Genomic DNA, 15659 nt, shown 5'->3' with positions numbered 1-15659 from the left:
TGCAAATGTTACTTCCTATTATCGACGTGAGCCTAGATCTTGTCCAGGTCCTGCTGTGTATGGCTACAATTGCTGCAGTATCTGAGGAATTGTGAATGTTGCTGAACATTGTGCAATCATCCTCACTTCTGACCTTATGATTGAGGCAAGATCAAAGATGAAGCGGGCTGAAGATGGTTGGGTCTCGGACACAACCCTGAGGAACACCTGCAGAGATATCTTGCAGCTGAGATGGCAACAACTGAAAACATGTTTCTTTTTCAGATACGACTCTAACCAATGGAGAATAACACCAGCCTTCATTACCCACCCCAATTCCCGTTGTGTTCCTAGATCTGCTTGATGCCATTCTGCATTAAATGCTACCTTGCTGTCAAGACCAGTCAGCTCACCTCTGGAGTTCAGCTGTTTTGTCCATATTTGGACCAAGGCTGTCATGAGGTCAGGAGCCATGTAACCTTGGCATAATTTATTACTTTATTGTTGATTACAATATGATTTTTCCTTTGCAAATGCCAATTTATAGCACAGTCTCTTCCTTCTCTTTGCTGATAATGAAGAGTAGACTGAAGTGTCGGTAATTGGTTAGACTCAATTTATCCTGATTTGAGTGCACAAGACACCTCTGAAGGTGAGCGGAATATCGGTAATCATGGGCTAAATGGTTTACCCCTTGGAAGTAGAGGCTTCACCAGGCTATCATTGGCTGGAGGAGAGAAAGTATTACACCTTTTGCAAGTTCATGGGTCATCAGCCTCCCAGAATCATGTGCCCATGACAATGGGCTTGGCTGTTTCGACTACATATGAGCACTAGTTAGTGTGTAACTAGATACGTGTACTGCAACCTCACAAATGTAGGCTACTGGGGATGATGAACCACAGCTTGCATAGGCAGGTCAGAGTCCTGACCATCAGGTGGCCAGAAGAAAGAGATGTGAGTGCATGAAAGAAAAAGAGACACTACCTCGAGAATGATACTTACAGGCAGAGGTGAAGAAACCTTGTCATGACTGAGAACCAGTGCTAAAGGAGACAAAGTTCAGACATTTGTGTTCCTGCAGTATAATCCTCATTCATAGAAAAATCATAGACTCATATAGTATGGAAACAGGTCCTTCGGTCCAATTCATCCATACTGACCAGTTTTCCTAAACTGAACTAGTTCCATCTGCCTGCATTTGGTCCATATTCCATTAAACCTTTCCTATTCATGTACCTGTCCAAATGTCTTTTAAATGTTGGCAGCTTGTTCTACATACACACGACCCTCTGTGAAACAGTTGGCTGTCAAGTCCCTTTTAAAATTACTGCTTTCACCCTAAACCTATGCCTTTGGTTTTAGACTCCCCTGCCTTTGGAAAAGATATTAACTATTCTCCTTAGTTACGCCACATAATTTTATAAACCTCTCTAAGTCCACCCCTTGTCCTCCTAAACTCCAGGGGAGAAAAAGTCTCAAACTATCTTGCGTCTCCTTATAACTCAAACACTCCAGCCCTGATAGCATTCTTGTAAATCTCTTTTTGCGCCCTTTCCAGTTTAATAACATTCCTCCTGTAGCAGGGCAACCAGAATTGTATGCACAGTACTCTGAAGGAGACCTTACCAGTGTCTTGTACAGCCATAACATGACATTCCAACTCCTGTACTCAATGCTCTGACCAATGGAGGCTAGTGAGCAAACGCTTTCTTCACCACCCTGTCTACCTGTGATGCCTCCTTTCAAGAACTATGTACCTGCACCCTTTGGCCTATCTGTTCGACAATACTCCCCAGGGAGAAAGTGAGGACTGCAGATGCTGCAGATCCTAATTTCCCCTCCCCCCACCTTATCCCAGAATGTGGTGCTGGAAAAGCACAAGCAGGTCAGGCAGCATCCAAGAAGCAGGGGAATCAATGTTTCGGGCAAAAGCCCTTCATCAGGAATATGGCTGGGAGCCTCAGGGATGGAGAGATAAATGGGAGGGGGTGTGGGGCTGGGGGGAAGGTAGTGAGAATGTGATAGGTGAATGGAGGGGGGGTAATGGTGATAAGTTGGAAGGGAGGGTGGAGGGGATAGGTGGTAAGGAAGATGGACAGAAGGGACTGGTCATGAGGGCAGTGCTGACCTGTAAGGTTGGAACTGGGATAAGGCGAGGGGAGGGGAAATGAGGAAACTGGTAAAATCCACAATGATGCCATGGGTTTGGAGGGTCCCAAGGCAGGAGACGAGGCATTCTTCTGGTAAGGGAGTGGCAATAGAGCAGACCCAGGACCTGCGTGTCCTTGGCGGAGTGGAAGTGGGAGTTGAAGTATTCGGCCACGGGGCAGTGGGGTTGGTTGTTGCAGGTGTCGCAGAGATGTTCTCTGAAGCCCTCTGTGAGTAGACGTCCTGTCTCCCCAATGTAGAGGAGACCACGCCGTCAGCAATGGATACAGTAAGAGACATGTGTGGAAGTGCAGGTGAAACTTTGATGGATGTGGAAGGCTCCTATGGGGCCTTGGGTGGAGGTGAGGGGGGAGGTGTTTGCAATTCCTGTGGTGGCAGGGGAAGATGCCGGGAGGGGAGGGTGGGTTGTCGGGGGTCATGGACCTGACAAGGTGGTCACAGGTGGAATGGTCTTTATGGAAAGTTGATACGAGTTGGGTGGGATATATATCTCTGGTGCTGGCGTGCGTTTGTAGGTGGCATCCATCACACCATTCTCCATCATTTCTGCCACCTACAAATGGACCCCACCACCAGAGATATACATCCCTCCCCACTCTTATTAGCTTTCCGCTATGACCATTCCCTCTGTGACCACCTTGTCAGGTCCACGCCCCCCAACAACCCACTCTCCTCACCCAGCGCTTTCTCCTGCCAGTGCAGCAATTGCAAAACCTGTGCCCACACCTTCTCTCTCAACTCCGTCCAAGGCCCCAAAGGAGCCTTCCACATCCATCAAAATTTCACCTGCACTTCCACACATGTCATTTACTGTATCCGTTGTTTCCAAAGTGGTCTCCTCTACATTGGGAGACAGGATGCCTACTCACAGAGGGCTTCAGACAACATCTCCGGGACACCCGCACCAACCAACCCCACTGCCCCGTGGCCGAATACTTCAACTCCCCCTTCCACTCCACCAAGGACACACAGGTCTTGGGCCTGCTCTATTGCCACTCCTTTACCACCCGACGCCTGGAGGAAGAACGCCTCATCTTCTGCCTTGGGAGCCTCTAACCCCATGGCATCATTGTGGATTTCACCAGTTTCCTCATTTCCCCTCCCCCTACCTTATCTCAGTTCCAAACTTCCAGCTCAGCATCACCCTCATGACCTGTCCTACCTGTCCATCTTCTTTCCCACCTATCCATTCCACCTTCACCATTACCCCTACCCCTATTCACCTATCGCGCTGTCAGCTACCTTCACCCCAGCCTCACCCCCCTCCCATTTATCCCACCACCCCCGAGGCTCCCAGCCTCATTCCTGAGGAAGGGCTTTTGCCTGAAACATCAATCTTCCTGCTCCACGGATGTTGTCTGACCTGTTGTGCTTTTCCAGCACTACACTCTCAATACTCCTCAGGGCACTACCATTAACTGTGTAAGTCCTGCCCTGGTTTATCTTACCAAAATGCAGCCACCTCACATATATCTGCATTAAACTCCATCTGCCATTCATCGGCCCACTGGCCCAGTTGATCAAGATCCTATTCGACTCTTAGATAACAATTTTCACTGTCCACTATATCACAAATATTGGTGTCATCTGCAAAACTTACTAATCATGCCTCCTATATTCTCATCCAAATTGTTTATACACATGTAGAACAACAGTGGAGTCAGCATCAAAATTTGTGGCACACTGCTGGTCACAGGCCTCCAGTCTGACCTCTCTCTCACCACCCTCTGTTTTGTATATTTCTCTCAATTGTATATATGATTAGCTAGCTCTCCCTGGATCCCATGCAATCTAACCTTACTAACTAGTCTACCGTGGGGAACCTTGTTGAAGGCCTTGCTAAAGTCCATGTCTAATAGAATGGAAAAAGGCCATTTAGCCCATTGAAATTTCAGCAACCTTCCAAAGAGCATCCCACCCAGATCTACTCCTCCACCCTATCCCCATAACCCCGCATTTACCATAGCTAGCCTGTGGCACAATTTAGCATGGCCAATCCAATTAGCCTGCACACCTTTAGACTGCAGGACGAAACCAGAATAACTGGAGAAAACCCGTGCAGATACAGGGAGAATGTGCAAGCTCCAAACAGGCAGTCACTGAGTTTGGAATTAAACCTGGGTCTCTAGTCCTATGAAGCAACATTGCTAATTACTGAACCACCGTGCTAACTTTCACTGATGGCCACCTACTGCCAGTGGCAGTCAAGGGTAATGTAGCCTTGAATTTCTTCACTACATCCACAGTTCCCCCTTTTTAAAATCTCACTTCTCCCAGGGTAGTAGAAGGCTTCAGCACAAACTGCTGTTTTCTTCCTTCCAGGTGAACAATAGCCTCAGTGAAGGCTTCCACATTTATCTGAATGAGTCCCACACTTCACCTGATCCATTCAGGTCCGAAATGGCTTTAGTTGGACAGGGAATCTGTCTCTGTATCAATCAAGATCCCCTGGTTATGGATAACTGAACTTCAGACAGTTTCCTACTAGAAACAGACTTAGCTCCTGTTGTCCATTTTTATGATGAAAGTCCAATGCAAAAGAAAGAAAGCATTGCTCAAGATTAGTTTGCATTTATGAATGTTGAAACAGAGGACAAAATTGAGTCCAGACTGATATCCCTTTCCCAAGGTCTAATATTACAATCACACTAAATTCACCTCCTTCTGCTAATATTATTCCCAGTCAAATAATAAATTGAACAACACAACAAGATAGTTGATTTGTGTAGTAACTAGCATAAGGTCCCATATTTTAAATAGGAGAGAAGCCTTTTTTAAGTGTTTAGCTAATAATGCAACACAGGAGAAAATAACATAGCTCTACCTTATCAATTATTCAGAAATGAGGAACTGGTACTGCAGAAATAAGCTGATACTCTATTAAGCTTATTTGAATCAATTACTATACAAAAAATATAAATAGAATCTTCTGTATGCTTTATTTGCATTATGTACAGCTAATCTTATAAATTAGTTTTGAAAATGAATATTTATGTGGAAATTCAAATCTACACATTTCATAATCTTAAATACAGTAATTTGCTTTTAAAATATTTGAAAATGTCTTGCTCTTAGTTATTTTTCATTGTAAGCAAAAATTCCTAAAATATTGTATGATTTAGCATTGCAAATACATCGATGCATATTTAATTATTATTGTCATCCATTTTTAACATAGATTTTCAAAAATACAACAAACCTGGTTTGATTTGTCTTTAGACACAGCATATTGACTGCCCTCTAAGGCTGAACTAACAACTCCCATGTATTTCCATGGAGATCAGTTAATTGATATTTTAATGCAGCAAGCTATCTCTATGCACTCACTACTTTAAGGTTTCATTATTTCTCACAAGCAGGCATAATTAAAGAATACACATTGCAGCATGGTGGGTCACTGTATTTATTAAGGCTGCTAATTTGCATGAAGCAGCACTTGCATCTTCACTGACAGATGAGGTTGCTAGGAAGGACCTGACTAATCACTAAGTGGCCTGCTTAATGCTGTTGTTTGATCATAGCTGCTCGCAGGATCATTCTCCCCCTCTTTTTTTCATTTGAAATGGTTCCTTCCAGCTGAGGGAGGGAAACTGAATTTGACATTTGATTTTCCTCCAGATGTGCTAATCAGTGGCAGTGAACACTGCAGAAGAGAAGAGCAGAGAGCAGCGAAAGCTTACCTGTCAGATTCTGTCATTTACTGACATGACAGTAAGGTTTTAAATGCTTGCAGCTGAGCTTTGAGGTTTGCCCTTGGCCTTGCCTTTTTGTTCCTAAGTTCCTTGAGAATGTGAATTACAGCACACAGGTGTGCTGGCACCTTGTCACTCGGGCTGCCTAGAGTTGAGTGTTTTGACAGTTTAATTTTTATCCGCCTCTTCACATTTGCCGATTCATTATAGCATTGTCCTGTTTAAGGAGACCTGCAGCAGGTTGGCAGGCTGGGCAGTGAGAACTTCAGGGGCTGCTCCTGCTTTGCTGTTATCTTCAGCTGCAGTTTCCAGGCTTTCAAGAAACAGACCTGTCATGCATCAGCTGCCAAGTTAGGAGCCTAATACTGAACTGCGAGTGAGTAAGTGTGCCCAAAATCTACCATGACAGCCATGAAGGAGCAGCCTAACATGGGGAGGGGAAGCCAACAGCAACAGGACCAGGTATTGGTCTCTTAAGACATATTTTTCAGTTGTAGCAGAATAATTTTAAATGTGATAATCCATATAAGCTGATATTTACAGTGAGTCTTTTTATTTACATGTCATATCAGAGTTTGTCATCTTGCATCATAGAAATGTGAAGGTATTTTCTTTAAAAATGAGGATAAGCTAAACTAATTGATTTGTGAGCAATATTACCATTTTTATGTTTTTATTGAGAGTTGAGAATAAACATGTTTACCTATATAAAGTTTCTTAACAGTTTATATCCGAATTGTACCTGGGTAGAGCAAATCACATGCGTAACTCTAAGCTACAGCATGATTTTCTTCTGTGCCTTTTTGAATTGCTTTGTGAGATGAAACTGGTTATTTACGATCTTGAGACTGTGCTTTCAGCAACTGTCAGCTGAGGCATAAACTGCAGTAGACAGAGCTACAGTGTGGGAACCTTATTTGCTTGCTTGTCAAGGTTACATAGGAGTATGCCACATATTTTAAAAAAGCTGTTTCTGTGAGCAGCTTGCAATGATTCCCTATATCAATATTTAGCTGTGTTAAACCAGCTAGTGTTTATAAGTATACATTATAAACTCTCTGGTTATTGTGTAACTAGTGAAACCAGAAGGAAGACAGAGTCTCACTGCTGTAGAAATGCTCTGTATTCATTATATGTTATGCTGTAATTCATTTCTTGTCATTCAGTTTATCATGGGATTTACCAACACCTGGAAGTGGATTGGTTGAGATTACAGAATGCTTCATCAAAACGTTTTGATTTCTCATAGTGGAAAATGGGAAAACTAACTTCTTTCCACACAAATCTTTTTCTTGTCAACATTTAGGCTCCTATGGATTAAAATGGAATGAGACTAATGTGTCACAGTAATTTAATGCTCACAAATATAAAGTAGTTGACATGACTACAGAATTATTCTACATCATTAGCTTCTAAACAATATATTCATTATAAATATGAATTAGATCGCAGTTATTCTTTGAAACCATGCGCTTTCCTAAAATGAGAACAAATACCTAGAGATAAATAACACCTTGCACTTCAGGCTTTGATTGAAAAGGTCCCAAAACAACTTGAAGTTTTCCTTATTGTGAAGTGATCCCGAAATGAGTGATATTATTTTGCTGAATATTTCATTTAATTGCATACAGCCTATTAATAAGATGAACATTTGTAGTGTGTTGTACAAAAAGTTAATGTGCTAGAAGGAAATTTGATTCATGCTGTTCGATATGCATTTTCCTGCAACATAAATGCTGACTTCTGCTCATAAAAGGGTTAATAGAGTAATTGAAGCACATCCTATATCTAGGGTTACTGAAATAGAAGACAATTAACATTTTGCAGCATATTAATTAATATGAAAAAATTCAATATGCAGATCATTGAGAGTAACAAATAGATTCTTAATGTGTTCTTTCAATAATTTGCTCTCCACTGGTGTTGACAAATTTCAACCAATACTTCGGTTTTCCATGTATTTCCAGATGACTCATGATTATATTCCCAACGTGATTTCGACCACTTACTTAAGTATAAAGAGAACATCATGATATTCCACATAATTTGAATAGTAACCCATGTTACTTAAATGAAGAATAGCTAGCCATTCAATATATTAAGTGAAAATACATTTTAATATCTTAATGTCCAATTAACTCCAAGGTGTGTGCTTACTCATTCTAGTTTATTCTATACAAAGATTTATGATATAAATGTCTAACACATTCCAGTTTTACAGACGAAGCCCACTTCTATAAGTTTTATTTGTTTGTCCTTGTTAATTTTCAGTATTTTCAAAATCTTCTAATTTTAAAAACTTAGCACCATTTTGCAATAAATTTTGACAAGATGTTATTGGAAACAGTAACGAATGTGCACTTTTCAAGAGGTGCAGTATGTATTTTTAATATAAAACTAAATTATCAAGGAGAAATTGAAAACTGTTTACCAAATTAGACTTTTGTAACATTAGTTTTGATATGCAAGTAGATGTTTCCATTAAAATATTATTTTCTGTAATAGTTCACACTGGTTAGTCATGAAATGTGATTCGCAGAGTCTGGCATTGGTGTTGCACTGACAAACCCTCACCACTTTACAGTATTTGCTTTCTTGGATGAAGGTTAAGTTTGTTGGAACATCAGGAAAGCTGTTAGATAATTCTTAACACTTTTATTTCTAAAAGTGCACCAAGTAATAAATTGAGGTTCTTACAGAATTTCATGGTAATTCAGAATTAATTTTCTCTAAGTTAATATAATGTTAATGATTTATTTCTAGACAAGTATTTTTCTTGTTGACTTCACTTCATAACAGTAGTCATTGACTTAGATTTAGCTAGGTGGTGTGCTTCGCTTGAGGTAGAGCTGGTGAATGAAGCAAATACTGACAATAATACCACTGTTGCAATTTGTTAGATATATTAGAAGCTTAAATAGTACTTCCTCATTTCCCTGGTTCTTCCCTGGTGCACATTATCTTTGCTCTGGGAGTTTTATTGCATTTTTCAGGTTTGATGGTACCTTGACTGTTGCATGTTCAGTTAATAATTCATTTAAGTATATTTTCAAAAATGAGAAGTTCTGTTCCTTCCTCCACAACATTTTATAATAACAATGGGCTGAGGAAATGCTGTTAATGTGAGCTGAAGAAAGAATAATATAGTACAGAGTAAGTTTCAGTAAAGGATGGGTTAAAATAATCCAATTAGTTTTCAATTCTGTGTTACATAGTGTTTGATTCACTGACTCTCTGGCAATACACCTAATTGCGTGAATATTATTGCATTAAGGATTTGAAGTGATTCGCTAAATCCTAAAGAGAAGCTTAGTATTTTCAGTTATTTCCTTCTGTATGCCCAGCACTATTCTTCAGCTTTTACTCATTTCTCTCCAAGTTTTTTTGGATGTCTGCACTGCAGTGCTAGCTATAAACTATGATAGGGTTTTGCAGTATTGCACAGAGAGCTCAGTAAACTGAACTAGACGTTATACCAAGGATTTCGAAGACAAACCATGGCATTGCAAATGTAGAATAATATACTGCATCTAGGGATTTGGCGAATAAAGGATTAGATGGCACAATCTCTGTGCAGTAATTAAATAGGTTATATGATATTTAGTTATTAAAGCAGCTACGATGGGATTTTAAAATATTAATGTCTGCAGCTCATGATCTTTTGAGGGCAAATCCTGTAAAATGATTTATTCCGAAGTTGTTTAAAGCTATCCTGCCCCACAGTGGTCATGTTTAAATAACATTGAGCCAATAGTTGCCTATTAGTATTTATTTGATAAGCATTTCTAGACAAATCATTACCACTTTAACGATTGTTCCTTTGAAATGTTAGTATCCAGCAGATTTGCATTCAAATTATTTACTTTGTTTGGCTTAGTCATTCTACCAGATATAAAGATGCAAGTATAGAATTAGTTACAAATTTCTCCATCTAATTAATGATAGTCTTCCCTATACAAATTAGTAATTCTGTATTGCTTTAAATAATTTCTTCAAAAGCTAGATTGCTAAAGAAAAAGCAGTTTTGAGATGAAGACAAACAATGAGTGAATTAAAGTCTTTCCAAAGTCTACTAGAGCACAAGCTGTGCACAGTGTAAGATACTCCTTTAGGTTATTTTGCATTCAGAGCAAAATGGGGTGAGGGTTATGTCTGAAATTAGGATGTATGCAAAATCGTGGCATGTCCTCTACACAAGAAGTGGCAGCAGAGAGCTCCAGTCTGTGCTTGCTTTTACCACAAAAACTAATATGCACATAAGAGTGGACGTGAAATTCATTCTGCCGAAGGCAAGATGAATTTTTATTAAGTTGTGCTCATATTGTCTGCTCATATTGTCTGCCAATTGGAATTCAAACAAGAATATAAGCAAGTTCTTTTTTTTTATTATGAAAACGTTTTTAACAATGCAAATGAGGCACAGTGTTGCATTTCTTCAATGCAGCAGGACGTGAACCTATTGTGCAAAGTTCACCTTCTGAATTATTTGCCTCTCAGATATTATTATTCATTCGTCATTGCTGAATCAAATGCCATTATTTTTGATGGTATTGGATAAAGTTTTCAAGCTTAGGTCTCATCACTGGGATGTTAATCAACATATGATTTATACTAACATTAAAGGCTGCACAGCTTGGTGCTGTTTTATTGTTCTTGTCATATTGCCTACTGGAGCAATTCATTTTTAATCTTTAAAATCCCTGCTCCTGAAAAAGGGAAAAGATTGCCAGAGGTTCGAATGTGCTGATCATTCGTATTTCCAGTGTTCTATTACATGCCATGAGACTACTGAAACAGAAGGAATTTAAAACAGATTTCAAAGGATTTCATCAAGGTTAAAATAAAAAGATGTCTTGGTACTACTTATAGTTCTGGCTTAGTATAATGAATGTAATAGAGTAGTGAACTAATCAATAGTACTTTTTGATCTCCCATCTTGTTATTACCTCTGGTCCATTTTAATAATGCCATACAATTTAACCGAATTACAGTTCCATGATGACCAAGCAGTACTCTGCCCCGACTGTTTGACTTGCCAGGCAGGTTGAAATATTAACATACGGTTATTTATAGATCAAGTTACTATTCAATTCCTTTCTATTGATGACTGTCTTTCTTCTATTATATTCAGTCAGTCATTGAAGCCGATAAAATTAAGCAGGATGTACATTTTTTTAAAATGAAAATTGGTAAAATGACATAGTGAAAATTGAACCAAGTTAAAATAATAAGGAAGTCAAATAATATGGAAGTAAACTTATTTGAAAGAAATTAAGTTAAAGAAATGAGACATATGGCATCGTAGAACCGTTTATCTATATGATCTGATTAAGAGAGCATTTTCTTTCTGGTGCTGCATACTCATTTGGGGGACACAAATATTTTGCAAATCAGCGATGCTAGGTTTTTGTCTGAGGTCTATGTTCTGCAGTGTATGCAAGATCATAAGGGATTTGTGACATTTCTGCACTAAAGCAGAGCTGTACCAAATTCTGTTATCCTTTACTCCCCCTTGAGATCATCTTGTGTCTTAATTTGGAGATAATCCATTACAATTGCTTCAGTCTGTCATAAGGCATTGTCAAGTGTGAATACAATTGCATATTAATGAATTACCAACCAAAGCCACTTTTAATAGATATTTAGTGGGAACCCCTTGTGGTCCAGTAATGTTTCTTAGGGACATCATTTTGTCAGATTTGATCTTACACAGTCAGTAATTGCAGATTCTGAAGTTAAGAGCCAGGCAAAATTTTGGAGTACCTTTCACTGATGAAGCAAATGTATTGAACTTCAGCTACCACATAATGTACATCTCCGGCAAATGAATAATTTACAACAATATAACTCATAGAAAGTCATCATTGTCTTTGCTGGCACAGTAAACTTTAAATAGAATCTGAAAATACTCAGGTCAGATATTATATGCGCAGGCAGAAACGGAGTTTATATGTCAGCTTGATGTTAACTCACTCAAGACCCAGTCACTTACATAGAGTTAAAATCAGGATGATTTTGACTTTTCAAGTTGATGACCATTTATGAAAAGAAAAAAACTTGGCATGATTTTAAGATTTTGAGTTTAATCATAGTAATTTAATGATCAGAGGTCTCCAAGTGTTCATACATTCAGCACCATTGTCACAGGATTGTAGCTTGAATCCAATTTTTTTCATCTTACATTGTGCTTGTGACCTTTCTGTCTGGCTTTCAGTTATTGCCAATGGGAAAAGTGGACTAGTTATTATCACTCCTGAGCAGAAGATGTTAAAAGTGGTTCTTTCTCACGCTGTACTTTGTCTACCCCATGTACCAGAAATGTTAACAATAGACAATTATGAATGATATAGTTCTGAAGAGAATTATTATGGAACAGTGAAATAGTTCATGGACAATTATAGCACTGGTTAGCCTTAGTGCTTGGATTTAACTTTTGAGTTGTTCCATGCTTCAAGTGTCACACCTGGCAAATGAAGGAAGTCTAAATTTTAAATAAGATAAAACCAATGAAAACACATGGCCATATCCAAAAGGAATATTTGCAATTATATTAAGACTTGCACAACAATTGCATGTCCCAAAGCACTTTACAGCTAATGAATTATTTTTGAACTGTTGTAATTTTAAGAAGTGTGTTGTGCAAAAGCAAGCTATTATAAATAGCATGGCAATATTGATCAGATAATCTGTGATGCTGATTGAGGGATAATATAGGCTAAAGCAATTTGAAGTAATACATGAAGTCAATTTTAAATAGTTTTTAGGGATCATTTATGACCACCTGAGAGTACAGATGCACCTCAGTTTAGAGTTAAATGAAATATGTTATCCTAAACACACAACAATCTTACAAAACTGTGGTATATTGTCAACCCTGGTTTTTCTGCTTAAATCCTGAAGTGGGACTTGACAGCAAAACTTTGACTTTGAGATGACAGTGCTACCAATTGAACTGAGTATTTAATGAATGTGAGGTCTCTTATTAGAGAACATACCTTGTTCATAATTATTGCAGCATCAAACTTGAGTATTACATTCTCATAAGAATGTGAAGTTGTTTGAGCTGAACTGTGATTTGCTAACTTGGTATTGACCAAAGACACTCAAAGGAGGTTGGACACCTCCAGGCACATGCAATGCCATTTGAGTGTTTCCTTTGTCTGGTAAGTTAAGTTGCTTTATACTTTTTCAGTCCAATGTGGTTGAAATCATTCATGATAATTGTGCCCTTACAAAATTTTATTTTTATTATGACTTCTTATGCACAGTTGTTATCATTAGTGCAAAAGTAATATTTTTCTTGCTTTTGCGATTTTCCATCCATTCAAACAGCTGAGGTCCTGTGTATCCAGATGCATGGTGGGCAACTTCCAACTTTGGTGTTGGTTTCCTGCACTTTGTGAGAGTTATTGTACCTTTAAAATCAACAGCGGTTAAAATCAGCCTGGATGTCTGACTGGTTGCCAATTTTGAGGTCTTGCTGAAATTAAATTACTCTCAGAGTTTTTTTTTAGCAGCTGTAGCAAAAACAATTTTGTTGCTCCTGTGTAAAAGACATTAATTTCTTGTAATAATTTCAAATATCCATAACTACTGTACTCTGAAACTTTCCATATTCATTGGGTAACAGGGTAGATTTTGTACTGGCCCTATTTTCGGGCTCAGACTCAATGTTGTACAACAAACGAGGTAAAAACAATGACTGCAGATGCTGGAAACCAGATTCTGGATTAGTGGTGCTGGAAGAGCACAGCAGTTCAGGCAGCATCCAAGGAGCTTCGAAATCGACGTTTCGGGCCAAAGCCCCAAAAGTCCATCCAAACTGGGGAGAACAGAGGATTAATGGAAATTGTTTTTCAGGCCTTGTCAGCATATAAGATACCAACCATGATTGGTTGAGTAACAGGCATGCCTGAAAAAAACAGATCAGTCTTAGGTGCTTGATTTGATGACAGAGTTTCAATAACTAAGTCCAAGGTTGGGAGAGTTGAAGAGCAAATTATGGTTTGAGGTGGTCATGATGGCATGATTGCACTTTTGTTGTGTCCAGGGAGCATTTCTGTTCTTACAGCTCCACAGGACTTCACCATTTAAAAAAACCAACTGCCTTGCATTAGAAACCATCAAGCAATCCTAATAAATATTAAGAAAACGATTCATGCAAGATACCTGCCACAGGTGCTAGACCCCTAATTTACATTATTTAAACATTTAGAAGGCCCGACTCCTGTTTCAAGCATCCAACGGGGATGCTGAACAAAATTGCTTATATAGCCGTCCAAATAAAGAGGGAAGGCCGTACCAATGCTAAATTTGTATGCTGGAAATACACAATGCATACCAAATTCTATCTCATTAAGTTTGGTTCTTGATACAGTGCAGCACTTTAGTGGTGAGGGGGAGGAATAGCAAATACTGCTAATGTACCTCTAAGGTAATGGCAGTGGCTGTTGAATATTTAAGCTTATATCAATAAAACTTATCATATTACTAATGACTCTTCTCCCATCCACACCTCTCTTGTTACCAAGTGGCCCCATTGAATAGGCTTTTTGGAACATGCTGTTACATTAATTTCCTGATAATGCTGTTTATTCCAGCTGCTGAGATAAAAACAGGAAAACAAAAACTGACTGTTTAGATGGTAAATGCCTATTATATTTTGAAAAATGAGTTGCTATAGTAATATAACAAGAATTATGTGTGTCAAATCTTAAGTCAATAATGGGAGTAAGCACAGTAACTATGTGCCTACTACTTAGATAATGGAAGGGCCTTTACTAAGATAAAAGGAGAACATTCAGTTTGGTTTTTTTCCCACTTAATAAAGTAAACTAAAAATAAAGCTAAAAAAACACACAACACTGGGTTATCGTCCTCCAGGTTTATTTGGAAGCATTAGCTGAAGAAGCAGTGCTTAGAAAGCTAGTGCTTCCAAATAAAGCTGTTGACCTATAACCTAGTGCTGTGTGATTTTTGTCCACCCCAATCAAACACTGACACCTCCAAATCATCCCTAAACAGGTTGATTGGAAAATGTCAATAACAAGTGAACATTTTAATAGAAGAAATAGGAATAAGAAACCATAAACTCATGATGCCTGCTCTACTATTCATTAAAACTATGGTGAGTCAGAGTGTGGCCTTAACTCCACTTTCCTATCTATTCCCCCTGACCCCTGCAACCCCCCAAATAAATCTTGACTTAACAACCTAATTAAGTCTAATCATGAATCTGTCAAACTCAATTTCGATTTATTCACATGCACAGTGACTAATACTTGCTGGGATGTGGGAAGGTTTCCAAAGACAAGGAACCCATGGAGCAGGAATTCCTCCTCCTCTCTATATTTAAAAGTGAAATAAAAGCCAGAAGAACCGCGGATGCTATAAATCAAAAAACAAAAACAGAAGTTGCTGGAAAAACTCAGCAGGTCTGGCAGCACCTGTGGAGAGAAATCAGAGTTGACATTTTGGGTTGAATGACACTTCCCCAGAATGTTCGGGACAAAGACACTAGAGCTAACAGTTTAAAGTGCAAGTGAACATATATTTACAAGAGTGTAATTTTACTTGCAATGGTGTGCCATCTGTATGCCCTCAGTAATATGTTTTCTTGCATTCTCTCTGTCTACGTCTAAGTGCAGTTCTGACCTTTTTGCAGCTGCTCTGTTGTCCCTGGGAATCGTGAGACCTAGAGAGTTTCCTGAGCTGAGAGTTTCCTGCCGCAATGCAGGCACATGCTTCTTGGCTGGAACTTCTGCAGACTTTGGCATCACATGCAATGGGGAGGTAGAGAGGTTAAGGATGTCTTGA

The 15659-nt window shown here is 39.0% G+C and overlaps 1 protein-coding gene across 2 annotated transcripts in view; it reads left to right on the top strand.

The window, feature by feature from the left end:
- dpp10 (dipeptidyl-peptidase 10 (non-functional)) overlaps positions 1-15659 on the top strand; it is a 1734026-nt gene that overhangs the window by 772307 nt on the left and 946060 nt on the right. Inside the window, exon 1 of one of the 2 annotated variants that reach the window (XM_087989192.1) lies at positions 5768-6305. The exons of the other annotated variant lie outside the window; for it this stretch is intronic. Within the exon in view, the coding sequence (XP_087845318.1) occupies positions 6246-6305 (60 nt within the window). The 5' untranslated portion in view covers positions 5768-6245. Of the gene's footprint in view, positions 1-5767; positions 6306-15659 lie in introns of those variants that run through there. 2 annotated transcript variants of the gene reach the window in all.

Source organism: Chiloscyllium plagiosum, unplaced genomic scaffold (assembly GCF_037043375.1).
Source record: "Chiloscyllium plagiosum isolate Xiang-an unplaced genomic scaffold, Cpla_swu_hap1 HiC_scaffold_7, whole genome shotgun sequence".
Classification (NCBI taxonomy): domain Eukaryota; kingdom Metazoa; phylum Chordata; class Chondrichthyes; order Orectolobiformes; family Hemiscylliidae; genus Chiloscyllium; species Chiloscyllium plagiosum.
This window is presented reverse-complemented; position numbering and strand designations above follow the sequence as displayed.